Source organism: Lactuca sativa, chromosome 7, assembly GCF_002870075.4.
Source record: "Lactuca sativa cultivar Salinas chromosome 7, Lsat_Salinas_v11, whole genome shotgun sequence".
NCBI classification, from domain to species: Eukaryota; Viridiplantae; Streptophyta; class Magnoliopsida; order Asterales; family Asteraceae; genus Lactuca; species Lactuca sativa.
Window position 1 is genome coordinate 4,671,056 of NC_056629.2, and position 17,471 is coordinate 4,688,526.

A 17,471-nucleotide genomic window follows, 5' to 3' on the forward strand; every position below is an offset into this window, starting at 1 on the left:
CTTTTCATGCTCTTTCAGCTGTCGAGACGCATATGCTATCACCTTTTCTCTTTGGGTCAAAACACAACCCAATCCAACCCCAGACGCATCGCTATAAACAGCGAAGTCTTCAACTCCATCGGGTAGAGAAAGTATCGGTGCCTCGCATAGCTTCTTCTTTAGCTTCTCGAATGCTTCTTTATGCTTATCACTCCAAGCATAAGTAGCTCCTTTGTGGGTCAAAGCTGTCAACGGATTAGCGATCGAAGAAAAGCCTTGGATAAACCTTCGGTAATATCCGGCTAATCCTAAAAAGCTTCGAATCTCTGTGGGACTTTTCGGTTGTTCCCACTTTGTTACAGCTTCAATCTTTGCTGGATCAACCATTATCCCTTCTTGGTTGACCACGTGACCCAAGAATTGGACTTCACGAATCCAAAAATCACATTTGGAGAACTTAGCATACAGCTTCTCCTTCTTCAAAACTTCCAACACTTCTCGCAAGTGTCTGCCTTGCTCCTCCTGGCTTTTCGAGTAAATCAGAATGTCATCTATGAACACTATCACGGATTTATCAAGGAAAGGATTACAAACCCTATTCATCAAATCCATGAATGCTGTCGGAGCATTGGTTAGTCCAAACGACATAACCAAGAACTCGTAGTGTCCATATCTAGTTCTGAATGCAGTCTTCTCGATATCTTGCTCTCTTACTTTTAGCTGATGATATCCTGACCTTAGATCGATCTTCGAGAAATAGCTCGAACCTTGCAATTGATCAAACATGTCATCAATCCTTGGCAACGGATATCTATTCTTTATTGTTGCCTTGTTCAGCTCTCTGTAATCAATGCACATTCTCATACTTCCATCTTTCTTCTTTACAAATAACACCGGAGCTCCCCAGGGTGATGAACTAGGTCTAATGAAACCTTTGTCCAATAACTCCTGAAGTTGCATCATTAGCTCCTTCATCTCCGTCGGTGCTAATCGATAAGGTGCTTTTGCAATTGGCGTTGTTCCTGGCAACAAGTCAATACGGAATTCCACTTGTCGATCAGGCGGTAATCCAGGAAGATCTTCAGGAAATACTTCCGGATAATCACACACCACTGGAATATTCTGCATCACCTTTTTTCCTTCTTAGCATCGATCACGAATGCTAAGTATGATGTACACCCTTTGGTCAAACATTTTCTGGCTTTCATCAATGAAATGATTCCAGAATTCACTCTGCGTTTATCTCCATACACCATAAACGAATCTTTCCCAGGCGGGTTTACTTTGACTATTTTCTTCTTGCATAAAATTTCGGCATCGTTGGCGCTAAGCCAATCCATTCCCAATACGATGTCGAAACCATTAAGTTCGATAGGCAATAATTCCTCGTGGAACTTATTCCCATTCAGATCAATTAAGATGTTTTTCATACGATGGCTAACAGGTACAAACTTGCCACTAGCAACTTCGACTAATAAGGCATTATCTAGTCTAACAACAGGCAAAGCTAGCTTTCTACCAAATTCATGCGATATAAAGGAGTAGTTGGCTCCAGAATCAAATAAAATTTGGGCAGACAATTCGTTAACGAGAAAGGTACCTGAAGCGACATCAGCTTCATCTTTAGCAGCTTCCAGTGTCATCTGGAATGCTCTCGCCTTTGGCTTTGGCGGAATGTTGGGTCTAGCTGCCTCCTTCTTCTTCGGGCAGTCCCTCGACATATGACCCTCCTCACCACAACCATAGCAAACTTTCTTTGAGAGGGTACACTCATTGGCATAGTGCCCTGGCTTTCCACACTTGTAGCATGTGTTCGCTACCTCACATTTTCCATGATGCTTCTTCTTACATTTGTCGCACCATTTCGCTTCACCTCCACTTCCCCTCGAACCAGACTTCGAGAACTTGTTTTTCTTATTGGACCCTGAAGTTCCATCGAACTTCCTCTTATCTCCAACATCAATCCTTTCCAGACCCTTTTCCTTCTGCTGGGCCTCCACATTCTTAGCTGCACGAACAGCCGTTTTCAGAGTGGTTGCCATCTTGACTGTCGGACCAAAGTCGGCAGGCAGTCCATTAGCAAACCTCTCAATCTTGGATAGTTCCGTTGGCACTAGGTACGGAAATAACTTCATTTTCTCAGTAAATGCAGTAGCATAATCATCTATGCTCATTTTCCCCTTCTTCAAGTTTTGGAACTCATTGTTTAGATCAATTAGATCGATCTCTGAACAATACTGCACCCTTAGTTGTTCCAAGAACTCCTCCCATGACATTTTCAGGGCTTCTCCTCGTGGCATAGTGTCTGCCAACAACTTCCACCAACTCAAGACTCTAGTCTTCAGTTGTCTAACCGCAAAGACGGTCTTCTGTTTGTTGCTACAGTCACAACTTTCAAATACCATCTCCATTTCGGAGATCCAATCCATTATCTCAACAGGCTTCGGGCTTCCAGAAAGACTTGGCGGTTTGGCGCCCAAGAAATTATTGTACATACGCCCATCCTTGTTGTTTCTCCTTTCTGGATCGTTCCTTCGTTCTCCTTGAGTCCCAACTTGACTCATCATGCGACTATTGTTCCCTTCCTCCGATTGCTCGGGAATTAATTCGGGTTCCTCAATAGGTATGATAGGTTCATCCTTATTATCATGCAACATCTGTCGCATCTCCTCCCTTTGTTTGGCTAGCATAGCCCGAATCATGGCTTGCACCGCAGCCATTGTTATTGGTTCTGGTGCTGCTGCTACAACAGGTATCTGCTCAATCACTGGCGGTTGATTCCTGTTTTCATCCGCGTTTCCAACGCCACTCCTTGTTCTCACCATTTTGATCTACACACCGAATAAGGTGAAATTAGATCCTTATTCACGATAGATATTCAAATCATCCTTATTACTCCGAAACGTTTACATACTAGTTCTAATAACGTAGGCATACGCTTAGAATCCTACACACATAAGGTTTCCAGATCCGGTCGGCAACAAACCGTAGATCCGAACAAATAACATCATATATGGCAACATATAACATTTAGCACATAAAGCATTTTAGGCAACTTTCCTAAAATAAACTAGTGCTCGTGTCTAAAATCCAATAGACACACATCTCAAAATTCCACTTAGCATTCTAAGTTTAAGTCTAGAAATCCTACAAATTCCTAGTTCGCTTAAACTAATGCTCTGATACCAACTGTGACATCCCCAAAATCTCGGCCAGAAAAGACCGAATTTCATTTATGCTTTTAAATAATTTCAGAGTAAATCCTTTTGATTTGAAAGAGTTGCGGAATTTGTTCCCAAAACAAACCATGATAAAATAATATTTATCAAAGCATTTCATCAAGAGATGCATTTTCATTACATAATCAAAACTCGGGATCCGATACAGACCATAAAGCATAAACGATAAACATTACAAGTCATTCAACAAATATTTACATAAACAGACTTGTAAACAAAACAACAAGATGATCCATCCATCTTACGCCCTTGCACCACTTCCTGTAATTCAAATAAAACTGAGTGGGTCAGGTTTGGGAGCCTGGTGAGCATATAGGGTTTTCAACCCACAATAAATAAGTTATATTTAATTTCACCAACCAATCACTATCCCGATTACCCATTCCCGTTATCCTCACTTTACGTCCCTAAAACAACATCTATCTCAAGGGACCTAATCTAGGATTTTCATCGGGACGGACATCACTGCTAAGGGGTTTCCTCAACAATAGATATCCTAAAGGAAACCATGAGGGGGATAGAGTACACCGGTGAACACATCGTTCACAACACCTACATGTTATGAACCTGCTAGCGTTCCACTGGACTGTCTAGAAAGAGTCTGTGGTCGTTATCCATACTCCGCTGAATAACTAGATCAACAACAACAACAACATCGAGGTCTCTCATCTGTTTATTACACACCAACTATCTACCCATGTTCTACCCAACATATTAGTAGATAAAAATATATATTTTCATACATAGATTAAAACCTGTATATAATTTTCATTCAATATATATTCCACATAATAGATGAGGCATACCACATAACACGTATTCCATAGAAAACAATTCAGATATATGATATAGAATAAAGTGAATATCCATTCACGCATATAACCACAAAAATATACACATAACAAGTATATCGTATAAAATACTTCATAGTTACTCGTTAGAAGAAAGTAACTACACCCTCACACATATAAACCACAATTTACTTAATACACTCAAACCGTACTTGTATTATTATCGTGTTTATGAAAGGTAGTATACACTCACTTGATCAGAAGATAATCGGACAGCACTACGACTTGCAGAAGTAGTAATCCTCAGCAGATCTGGAAGATCTCCACAAAAATCGAACTTCTCGCGGGCAAAGCTTCGGCTCGGGAACCGCAATTCTCGGGATCTTCGGGATCCCGGGACTTGCCTCGGGGCTAGAGTATAATACCGGGGCTTCGGGGTATTTCTGGCACGCAAAACGATGCAAAACGGGAGAGAGAAGAGAAGAAATTGGCAAAAGACTCGGCTGCCTTCGCATCCTATTTATAAGAGGCTGGAGCCTCGGAGTACGCGGGGCGTACTGGTCCGAAGTCGTCATGGCATGCGTCATCCGAAGCCACTTGCTGCAATGTCGACACCTTCGGAGTACGCGGGGCGTACCTCGGATCAGATCGGTGATTCGCCTTCGGATAAAGCTTCCGAATTAATGATTTAATTTAATTACAAAATAATTAATAAACTTCGGAAATTCATATATTCTTCATACGAACTCCGTTTTCGACGTTCTTTATATCCACGGAAAGGTGAGACTATGCTCTACAACTTTCGTTTAGACTCCGTCGGTTAATTTTGACTTTATTTTTATTATTTATTTTTAATAGGCCGCGACAGAAAAACTTCGTTATAAATTCATAACTTCTTCGTTTGACGTCCGTTCTCGCCTAACTTTTTATCGCTTCGATACCAACAATGAGGTCTTCGATCCTCATTTAGATTGCTTCGGCTAAAAACCGCTCGATCTCAAATCGAGTATTTCAGGCTGCATACCGCTAAGTCGAAACTTCGATAAATCATAACTTCCTCATACGAAGTCAGATTTGGGCGTTCTATATATATTCGGAAACCTCGTTTCAACTACTACAACATTAACCAAAGATATTCAGTTCATTTTACACTTAAATTTTGACGCTTATTTTTATTCTTAATTAATCAGACCACATAATTAAGCAATTAAGCACAAAACACATAATACTCAAATAATACATTCTTATTATTTCAAAATGGGTTACAAAGGTTAACCTAGACTATTACATTGCTAAAAACGGCAAGTCCGGAAACACAGGCGTTACACCTAGAATGATACATGTTGGACTGGACTGATCAATTGGGCCTTAAGGGATGTCCATGTAGAGGTTTGGGTCCAATTTGGAAAATTGGGCCATATATTGGGCTTTGATCCCTAGTTGACTTTGGGCCTATGGATTGGGCCTTAGGCTTGGGTAAGCCAAGCTAGGGGTAATGTAGTAATTACCCAGAGTATGTATTTATAGTTATGTGTTTGAACCCAATTATTAATTGGGTGTTATTTTGGTGTTGACAGTTCGGGAATCTGTCATCTAGCAGCTGGGGTTGAGTCTACGGGACTTCAGCAGCGTGGGATTGTGTCTACGGGACTTCAGCAGTGTGAGGTGAGTTTCGTTCCAGTAGGAACGGGTCTACGGCCACAATGTCGGCCCGTTTAGTTAGCAGTAGTTCTGGACTTCAGTCCGATGCAGTAGTTCAGTATGCTTGGTGTCTTTGTGATACAGACATGGTATGAGTTATGTGTTCCGGACTATGGTCCGATGCAGTATGCAGTATATGTGTTTATATTATATGCTATGATTATGTTATGCTATGTTCAGTTAGTTCCGGACCTCGGTCCGATGAAGTAGTTAGAGTGCTTGATGTCTTTGTGATTCAAGCATGTTTTGTGTTATGTGTTTCGGACTCTGTTCCGATGCAGTATGCAGTATATGTATTCATGCTAGTTGATATGTTTATGCTATGTTATGTTCAGTCAGTTCCGGACTTCGGTCCGATGCAGGGGACAAGGTCCCAATCAGTTCCGGACTTCGGTCCGATGCAGAGGGCAAGGCCCTGGTTAGTTCCGGACTTCGGTCCGATGCAGATAGTTCCGGACTTCAGTCCGATGCAGAGGGCAAGGCCCTGGTTAGTTCCGGACTCCGGTCCGATGCAGTTTCCGGAATTCGGTCCGATGCAGAGGGCAAGGCCCTGGTTAGTTCCGGACTCTGGTCCGACGTAGTTTCCGGACTTCGGTCCGATGTAGTGGGCAAGGCCCAGTATGTGCTTTATATGTGGTATGGTATGTGGTAGTTTGTGGGAGCTCACTAAACTTCGTGCTTATGGTTTTCAGTTTTGGTTTCAGGTACTTCTGCAAGTAAAGGGAAGAGCTCGGGATGATGGCTCGCACACACCATAACTTCAGTTTTTGTCCTGGGAGCTAATACAGTTTTCTTAGATATGTTTTGATACAGTTGTGACTCAGTTTTCTCACAGTATTTTAGTATGGTTTGAGATACGTAGCGTATGGTTTTACTATATGATACTCAGTTTTATGGTTTTTGGTTAAATTAAAAATGAAATTTTCGGGTCGGATTTTTGGGTTGTTACAGAAGGGATGCCTTTGGCTGGTGCCACTTGTCGGTCATCCGGTGGGGTCATGCATCTGTTTAGGGGGAAGGGTCTCCTTTGGTGTTGATACGTGTCAGCCTCTTATGGTGCCACGTGTCTTGTCGGGTATGGAGCTATTATCGAGTATTTTTTCGCTTTCTTCGAAAAATCATAACTCTCGAATACGAGTTCCTTTTTCGACGTTCTTTATATCTTCGGTTTCGTATCGACGAGTACTACAACTTTCATTAAGACTTTGTCAGCTAATTTGCATTCTATTTTTATTGTACAGTATATGAGAATTACACTATATAAGACACTAAAATTCACAACCCCTTCATACGAAACCTACCAGGTACACTACGGTGGCGAAAACAACACCTTTGGATATGTGGAGTCGTGGTGTTGCCACCTGGAGAGATGAGTGAGAGTTATTGCGGTTAGACTAGTGGGAGTGGTTATAGCCTCTACCGCACATCCGATGCCACATAAGCACGGACACTGCCCCTTGATTGCAGTTAGGGTGCGGCTAGGGCCGCACTACAGTATCCCATGGAAGCGCTCCCTTTGTCCATTTTCCAAACTTCATGACCATTGAATGGTCGATTTTTTTTCCCTTTTAAACCTTTACCCACTCCTATTTAAATCTCTCAAACCTTATAAAATTTCAACCAAACAAACTCCTAAAACACTTTATATTTTACTATCATTTTGTTTCTAAAACTTTTGAAAATGTCATCCTCCAAAAAAACGAACCAAACAAAAAAACACCACAGATGAGCTTTAAGTTGTTTTGGAGATGAAGGAGGACGTCAAAAAACATTACGCTAATCGTTTTTAATTTGTAGTTTTTTTTTCTAAGTTTTTAATCATTTAATGTGTTTTTTTTAAGTTGTAGGTTTAATATTTCTAGTTTGTTTTTCTAAATTTTTAGTTTTTTTTTTTAAGTTATGCAATGTAATGGTACTTTTATTTTTAATTAATGAAATATTATATTTTTTTTAAATAAAGTTTTTATTTATTAAATAAAAAAAATAAACCCAAATGTGGCACCACTCTTTGGGTGTGGCAACAAACCACACTTTTATGGTAAAAACACTCGTAGCGCATACACGACAGTGTGGTTTCATGAGGAAGTGGCTCCAGCCTTAACCGAATAAAATATAAATTAGATTCAAATTTGTGGTAGGTGAAGTAAGGGGACCGGAGAAATCACCAATCTAGTTCCGACGTATTGGACCTAGTAATGATGTAATATATTAGAACTTGCAACATCAAAATTTTGGGTCGTTATATAGTTGTACAATACTACATTTTAAAGCACCAATGGTTGTGTATAAAGAAAAATTGTTATGTACGGATCAATATACGACAAGCAAAAGTAAAATTACATTCACACTAATGGTCCATGTGTTTTGGAATAATTTGTATATTTGTTTTTTTTTAACTCGGATATTATTAGTTAGGAATTTAGTCTCTAACAAAGGTAAAAAAACTGATATAATCTTTTTGTAATTTTATTTTATTGTTACTTTTTGTTTTCTATTTTAATAACAAGATTAATCGAATGGAACCCACCCTCCTCACTTCTCCTGCTAAAATGTTTGCTATCCCATATTCAGTCTTTTCTGGCAAGTATGTATCTTCTATGAAGAGACTGATTTTCTCCGACAAGACTGTAAAAAATTGTTTGTGAAAAACAACCTAAACATTTAAACCAATTGCAACAAAAAAAAACTAAATTAAATAATCAATTATAAAGAAAACCCTCTCATATGTAAAAAAAAAAAAAAAAAAAAACTCGGATGTAAAAAAATAACTCATACCCGTCGTTTATCTGAATAATATACTAATTTAAAGTTGCATTTAGATATGTAATATGTATAATTTGTTTACTGAACTATATATAAAGTCGGACGTTTGGTTATTTTATCGCTAAAATAAGGTCGGTTGATCGTTATAATTTATATCTCATGTAGTTAAACTATAGTTTTTTGAACCTGCATCTAATTTGTAAAATATCATTTTTCATCCCTATACTTTGCAAAATGTCACTTTTACTCCATCAAGTTAGAACTTCCTAAAATATCACTTTCACCTTTTTATTTCCTAAACTTTTGTGTTTACCCTCGTAATATATATAATATTATTTTTCTATAGTCACCCCCCTCAACTTTGTAAAATACCATTTTAATCTCCTTAACTTTGAACTTTGTAAAATATCAAGTTCACCATTTTGATTTTCTAAATTTTCGTGTTTATCCATGCAACTATAGTTTAGTTAGTGATACCGGTTTTGTATATTTATCTACCAACAAATACATTGATACTTAACTTTTATGAATACAATCGTCAATGCACGATGGGTAAAATACTAGTTTGTTATAGAAAGGCACAAATGATTGTGAACAACTATATCGATTATCACATGAATTTATAATTATTTATATATTATAAATGTAACAATCCTAATACATTTACTATTATGATAAAATGAAAAAGGATTGCTCTTTTTATTTAATTTATAATTTTAACGAGGTCATTGTGTGGTATAAGTTTCAAGTAGAGTGTCTCTTATCATACAATAACCAACTAGGCAACTAAGATGGAAATCTCTATTGTAATAAAAGAATGGTTTTTTTGTCACGTGTCATTCATTTAGACCTACTAATTAGTAATATGTCACTTGTTGATCTTTTGTTTCTCCTAATTAATATTTTGTCAAGTGTCATTATACTTCTTCTCCAATTTACATATATAGCCGTTAAATTTATGGATACTAAAATCACGGATTCCGGTTTTTTTTTTTTTTGTAATCATACCTAATTACATAAAAACAATTCATGCACCTTTATCTTCAAAATAAATTTCACATATTCATTTAAAACAACGATTATAATTTTACATAACTAAAAAAGTACATATATCATAATTAATAATTTATTTAAAATAATTTATTAGTAATTATTAGTTTTTCTATGAAAACTTAATTTATTTTGTAACCATGATTCCCACAGATTATAACCTAATACATTAACATTGTCGTTTAGATTACAGTACATGCAACATGACCTTACAATAGACAATAGGCAATTATTACTATAAATAATAATCATATTGATATTGTACCTCATATATCGTTTTAAATAAGTGGCCGCAACTACAATCCATTCTTTAAATTTGACTAAGTAAATATGAGACAAGAAAAATAAGGCATCTAAATGGCTTTGCAAGGCTCCCATTTCAAGTTCAAAATAAAAAAATAAATTTTCTAAATAGTCTTTTTGGATGAACAAAATACAACAATTTTTGTCCGGTAACATCATGTTACATCAATATCAGTCGCACTCCAACCCACACACCACAAAATACAATACTGTCATGTTATTTAAGATATTTTTAAGTATCAACCACTAACCACAAATATGATGAGTGTCCTGTTACTATCATCTCATCGTCACACATAATCACATTAAGTTGGTATACTCACCAATCAATATCACACTATCTAAAAAAATATTTTTTTAATTATTTAAAATGTATAGAAATAGAAAGAGTTAGAAAAAGATAGAGAGAGAGAGAGAGAAAAAGAAATTGATTGGGTGGTGTGCTTCATTGTTTACACCACAAAGCACCACGACAACTAGGAGTTTGATTCTGGTGAATACCTTGACATTATTGTGTTTATACGTTCATAATGACCTTCTTGTTACATACAATGCTGAAGGTTAAATAATTAGGTTGATTTAAGCTAATGTTAGTTAGATAACTATACATTTATCTTAATAAATCAATTTCTTACCATAACTTCCTATTTGATGATTTTGACCCACGTGCTCTGTTATGTAGGTCATTAAACCCTCCAGAGTACAAACAACGAAGGGGCTCGTAGTATAGGTAGCAACGACCATCATACGAGCACTTCCACTTTTCCTCATTGTAATATTCCTACATTAGAATTTATAGTTCAAAAATACAAGCTTCTTCTCTGCAATGCCCCGTTTTTTAATAGAAAGCACACCTGATTTTTTTTTCTGACATTTTTGAAACAACATTGACACAAAATGATGCACTTTCATATCAACTAAGGATATCCAGGTACATATTAGCACACATACCACAATAAACCAAAACCACACAAATGGCATGACACAATATTACTACATCCAGAGCATCAAAGTCTACAAATCCCCATATGCTATCTACAAGCTAAGCTACTTCTTTTCACTTACCGTTTGTGCCACCACCTGTAACATGATTCAAAAAATGGTAAAAGCATCTATAAGCTAATAAGCTCAGTGAGTAAGGTTATATTCCCATGTAAATTAACGATAAAAATGTATGAACATAACAACAACATAACATAAAATAACAATCAACTTTCATACACCATCAATCAGTGCATTCAAGAATATCTACACTTTGTTCTTCAAGTGTACAATTATCGTCCCGAGAGAATCACCTTTATTCCATCGTTTAATCACTACTCTCATCATCATCAGATTATTTCATCGATACACACTAGCCCATCATTCAGTAAGATCTTTAGTTGATTCATCTTGGATCATTACCCCATCATTATGTCAGATCATTAGGATGGATCTTTAGTTAATTCATCATTAGATCAATACTCATTATTATGTAGTTTCAACACCATCTTATTCTCAAATCTCAACCATACCATCATATCACACAATCTTCAATATAGATAATGAGTTACTTAAATAGTTAAATGAGTACTACCCTCATCATTAAGTAGACTAACTTGACAGCCAATCCCCTTGAAAATAACCATCACTCATTTCCCTTCTATAACCCAATACCCATAGTACACATGTACTTAAACATAAATATAGTTATTGTCAATACATACCAGCAGAATAATATATGTTCTAAAATCTCATCATCTACAACACTGGTATTTTGTAGGATTTATGTTTAATTCCATACTCTCTTTTAAACAAGGTGAGAAATTGTAAGCCTTAGTGTCTTACCAATTAAGCCAACGGAGTGAGGTTACTAGACATATCTAGTTGACTTTCAACAAGTAACATATAAGTGCATAATGTTCATAAAAATGTGAGGTTTAACACCATTGATGTTAGAAACATTGATCCCGGAGCTAAAGCAGCATCTACATTCAAATTTTTATCAACTTTAACTGATCAGCAGATGTCATCCTCAATTGTCAAACTGTAATGTGGCGATTCTCTTCGTCCTCTATTTATGTCAATAACTGATACAGTCAGATCGACCTAGCAAAAGCAGGGTTTCCATGTAGTTATTCACATAGAAGGAATAAGGCGAGTCAGAATTCTCAAGAATATTGTTGTGTTCTGAGTTGGGCTAATAAACAACAAGTTTACTTGGTTCATCATAATCATTAGGATCATCTGTCAGTTGCATGATAGGGACGCCACTCTTCCTAAATCCCACTATTTCGTGAGGTGTCGTTATGGTGAATATCTTTGTAAACAATTTATGAACGCCATGTTCCATCATCCATACATCACAGTTGTCTCCGCTGTATTGAAGCGAAGCAAGAGACTCCCATGCCTTGGAAATATACAAGTCCCCGAGATCACGTGTAGCTAAATTATTATCACTTCAAAGCTCTCATTAGTCACATCAAAATGACATAATCATGTTTTGATTCGGTAACTCAACACACCAATAGACAAACAGATCAGTAACTACTACAGTAAACCAATCATGAAGTGGTTGAGTGGGTAGATTACTGGTTAGGCTTCTCCATGTCCCCGAGCTTAAGGTGTATACCATAACTTTGGTTTCACCATCTGATTCATCCCAAGAAGATTGTGTAACTGACACGATTTTAGGGTCATTAGTCACAGGACAAACCCCAAAACCAACAAATGGTAGGTTAGGCGCAGCAACAACAATCGGTTTTCTGATCCAAGGATTCCAAAGAACAAACAACTTAGTTTTATTGTTGGGGTCATAGCCATATAAACAAAACAAGCCATGAGAGCTACCAATTACTCTTGGAATAATAAGCTGTTGAACGGATCGAGGAAGAGTAGGAAGAGATCTCTGTTGGGGGAAAGTGTCATCATCGATACAACAAACATAGTTTACCTCATCCATCGGTTCTTCATATGATACAAGCAGATGTTGTTTCTGAGTGTGGCGAAGGTTGCTGTGAGCAGCAATAAATTCAGAGCTGTCAATCAAAGACTTCCATTCTTTTGATACGCATCTGAATTGAATCAGTGATTTCACCGGAAGCCTTTTCATGATCTCCTCTTGAATATGGAAAGGTAATTGGTACTCTGACATTTTGATTCTGGGAGCTGCTAGAGAACTCCCTTAACTATCAAATTCACAAGTTCAACAAACTAATTACAAATGCTGATAAAATAAAACCTGTAATTCATCTACCTTGCTGCAGTAAGCAAGGTACTCTAATGAGTTATATCAGTGTTTTCGTCAAGTTAAATTGTACCTCATCAATATAACTTAAGCTGCTAAGCATAACAAATTAGAAATCCAATAATTCATATACCTAATCAGTAATCACTGATCAGAAAAAAAAAATTGTTCACGCATCATCAGATAATCCATTCATCAAATTGAAAGAAATCAAGCCAAAACGAAAATCTAAATAAAAATTTTGAATGAAACTTACAAGTACGGCACTGCAGTGGCGAAAAGAGCACTCTGAATTGAGAGCCGGGAGTAACAGAAATTGAACAAATTGAATGCCTTTCCAGGGATCCGGTATACACATTTGAGTCGTCCTATTTTTTATCAGCCTGTTCGGCGAGCTTAATATGTTGGCCTAGTCCATTTATAAACATTAAAAGCAGTATACTAAAATCACCATTTGAATATTATTTTATGTCATTTGTTGCGTAATTGAACCACATCTAAGCAATATACTAAGGTTTAAGATTGTATAGACTTTTTCTTGAACTGCAACTCAATATTGATTTCAATATTATTTTATGTCATTTGATGTGTAATTGAAGTATTGAGCCAAAAAAAAAATATTAATCAAAATGTAGTTAAAATATAGTCATTTGAACATGTAAAATAGGATTATTAAAAAAATATATTAATCAAAAAGTTGTGATGAAATCTTAGACATTATTAAGTTCTGTGACGACTGAATAACAAAGAGAAAAGATCACTAAACATAACATGGTTGATTAGTCTTAGTCTTTGCATTTAGGGACTTTTAATGATGTTGAAATTTGTGATATATTGTGAGAAAATTAACATGGTTTAATATTTTAAATAGATCACATGAACTTATAGTTGTTTATATACTAATATAGATGCAACAATTTTGACGCATATATTTAAAAAAATGAAATTATTTGTGTTTACTTTAACTAGAACAAGTTAAATACTTAAATATACTTAAATAGATATTAGTCAAATACTGTGGATAAAATCCAAAAAAAAATTTCAACTTACATAAAAGGTCTAAAATCAGAAATTTCCCTTGGTTTTAGTTCCTAAAAAACCTGAAATGTCTACTTTGTCTTTTTAATTTCATTTTTGTATTTCTTATATTTCCTTTAACATTTTATATTTCCCATGGTGTGAAGCTATCTACAGTTTTGTGAACACCACAGGAACCAATTTTGTCCGGATATAATAGCCAACTACTTACATTGACTACAACTACTAAGTCAAACTAAATATTTCACTAGATTTTAAGCTCAAACTTTCTGTTTAATATACAATTTTAGCGAACTACTTGCATCGACTACAACTGCGAGTGAAGCAAGTATTTCACTAGTTTAAGCTCAAACTTTTTATTTTTATTTACAAATTTAACCAAGTCATGACGTATTAACAAGTAAAAAAAAAAAAAAAAATCAAATTGTCACTTCTCGTATCCAAATCATCCTTTTCTTTTCCTTTTTGCCAGAAAGAAATTGCACAAGGGAAAGTTGCATAGGTGTATAAAACATCTTATATACATTACATATTTATATTAGAGGGGGTATATGAACTACAATTACATGATCGTCCAAAAAAAACTACATGTAAAATATTACTATTAATCTCCTTGGTTAGTCTACCAAAATCATATTAAACAAGGTGATAGCGTGCAATTCAGCAAACCATTAGAAGTAAGAACGCTTGCTAGTTGCTCCAAAACTCCAAATTGCAAAGTGGCCATCATATTCGTCCTTGAGTTATGTCAATAACTGCTAGAGTCAGACCAACCGAGCAGAAATAGTGTTTCCACGTAGGAATCCACAAAGTAAAAATTAACTGGCGGACAAATCTCAAGGACATTGTTGTGTTCCGAGTGGGGCTCATAAACAACAAGTTTAGGTAGATGTTCATCATCGTCATCATCAGTCACTTGCATTATAGGTATGCCATTTTTACTAAATCCCACTATCGACTCATGTGGCGTCTTTATGGTGAACAGCTTTGTAAACGATCTTTGAGGCCCATGATGCTCCATTATCCACACAGTAGAGAAGTTGTAGGCTTCACCGTATTGAAGGAGAGCAAGAGACTCCCCAAGCTTAGAAAGACAATAGTGAGCTACACTATCCGGGTGGTCTATCACTTCAAAACTCTCATTAGTCAAATCAAATGACGTAATCATTTTATGATCCTCTGACATGGCACTCCAATATAGAAACCCATCAGTTGCTACCGCGCTAAATGAAAGTCCAATATAGCAGGCAGGTTCTTGGATAGACTTGTCCATTCCCCGGAGCTCAAGGTGTAAACCATATATTCACAAAATTGTGTAATCACCACAATCTTAGGGTCACCAGTGACTGGACATACCCCAAAACCAAAAGATGGTTCGCCAAGCACATCAATGAAAAATGGTTCACGAGGCACATCGGCAACAACAATTGATTTTCTAATCGAAGGATTCCAAATAACAGCCATCCCAGCTTTCGAGTCGGGATCAGAGCCATACAAGCACAACAAGCCATGAGAACTACCAATTACTCTCGGAAGAAAAAGTTGTTTAATGGATTGAGTAAGAGTTGGAACAGACATCGGTTGGGGGAAACTGTCATCATCAATATAACATTTGGAGAAGAGGACATAGTCTTCATCTATTGGCGGATATTCATACGACACAAGAAGATGATGCGGCTGAGTGTGGCAGTGGAGGCTGTGAGCAGCAATAAAATCAGAGCTGTCGATCAATGACTTCCATGTTTTGGACACGCTTCTGAACTGAACCAATGATCTCACGGGAAGCCTTTTCATGATTTCCTCTTGAATATGGAAAGGTATGTGCTCTGACATTGTTGATTCTAAGTGCTGTTGGAGGACTCCCTTAACTATCTTCAACAAAATAAATTACTACAAATTAAGATTTAAAAACCCGGGGATGAATGGATATATTAAAAATTAAAATCACTAAGTGGTGTTTGGTTTGGTTATTGTTATGGGAGGATTTGGAATTTATCAAAGGAATTGGAATTTGAAGGATTTGGAGCCTCAAAATATCCAATTCTATAACGTGTTTGGTTGGCAAGAAATGACAAGATCATGACCAACATGTGGTGCTATCATTCTACAGAGATCATCACATATTGGCTAATGTTTCCAGTTGTAGGAAATCAAACTTGAATAACATAACATACAGCAATGTAGCACCTTCATTACCAAAGGCTATAAAACAATAAAACTTATTAAACTCTGGCCGATGTTCAACTCGATAGACGATAGTATAAGTTCAATAGGACACCACCAACTAGATTATCAACGACAGTCATAACATGTTTTTTTCAGTTTTTTTTTATTTTATTCACCAAGAGGTCATGAAACTTAGTCGATTATATGACTTGAAAAACATAATACCAACCAAATACCAAAGGCTATAAATCAAATTCTTTTGTTTTCGTCTGTCACTTTGAAATTCCATGATTTATTTCCAAACAACTGCAAAGTAACCCAAAACAATTAAAAAAAAAAACGCAGCAGAATAGGGTAGAAAGTTCACGCCGCGCGGCAAATCTGAGAACAAATCAGTTTGAATGTTTCATCAACTTCGATATTATGTCTTCAATTGTTCATTTACACGCACCAGGAAACACGCAGAGTTGAATAAATTTACGAATCAAAAAGAGAGAGTGAGAGCAGTTACCTGATACGAACTATCGAGAGCGGGAGACAAGCAGTTCGTCGACGGTAGTTCCTGAGAGCACAGAGAAATCAATGCTACTCACTTTCTAATAGTAAATTGGGGGTTCCTTTGTTTTGTGATAATTTGCTATTTAGTCATCGAGGTATGACACGTGTTTTTAAGTTTGGCATGCCACATATTAAAAGAAATTTCAAAACAATCATTATCAATTTTATTAATGAAAGGTTTTTTTTTTCTATATGTCTCATTTTTTTTCAATATTATTTTGTGGTTATTTTGAATTAAAATTTTTTCGTATATCATTTTATGAGTTATTCTATTTTATTAAATTTCATATAATATTTTAATATAATAATTACAATAAATTTAATAATAAATGGATATCAATTTTATTAATTAAGTTATCTTTTAATTTCAAATTTCTGAAATTAAATCTAATTAATTTTTTGATTATTTATTTAAATTATTTGTTTAAGTTTAAAAGATAAAAAAAATTCAATAATAATAACTCATTATTTTTTTATTTTCTTATAAATTCAAAGTTCTCAAATATTTTGATTTTTATATCTAACATTTTTTTAAAATTAACTCATGTACTACATGGGTCTCACAATTAGTTTCCTAATAAATGAAAATAATTTTGTCACTTATCATCTTCTAACGCATTGTGGCACATGACTTTTTCTTATTATGTTCATTTTTTT

The 17,471-nt window shown here is 35.9% G+C and overlaps 1 protein-coding gene and 1 pseudogene across 2 annotated transcripts; both read right to left on the reverse strand.

Moving 5' to 3' along the window:
* Window positions 1–10,713: 10,713 nt before the first annotated feature.
* LOC111894620 (F-box protein At1g15015) lies at window positions 10,714–13,582 on the reverse strand. 2 transcript variants are annotated; one of them, XR_006185169.2, is made up of 2 exons: window positions 13,309–13,582; window positions 10,714–10,906 (listed from the first exon to the last, which is right to left on the reverse strand). XR_006185169.2 is itself a non-coding variant. In XM_023890710.3 (2 exons), the coding sequence occupies exon 2, from the start codon at window positions 12,957–12,959 to the stop codon at window positions 12,288–12,290; it is 672 nt and encodes a 223-aa protein (XP_023746478.1). In that variant the 5' UTR covers window positions 12,960–12,993; window positions 13,309–13,568; the 3' UTR covers window positions 10,714–12,287. The 2 variants fall into 2 exon arrangements, 1 of the variants encoding a protein (XP_023746478.1); XM_023890710.3 differs by having other exon boundaries at window positions 10,714–12,993; window positions 13,309–13,568.
* Window positions 13,583–14,591: 1,009 nt separating this feature from the next.
* Window positions 14,592–16,856, reverse strand: LOC111894547 (F-box/kelch-repeat protein At3g23880-like; annotated as a pseudogene).
* Window positions 16,857–17,471: the final 615 nt, after the last annotated feature.

Excerpts from the sequence above, each read along its gene's own strand:
- LOC111894620 (XM_023890710.3), bottom strand. The coding sequence starts at position 12,959 with ATGTCAGAGTACCAATTACCTTTCCATATTCAAGAGGAGATCATGAAA.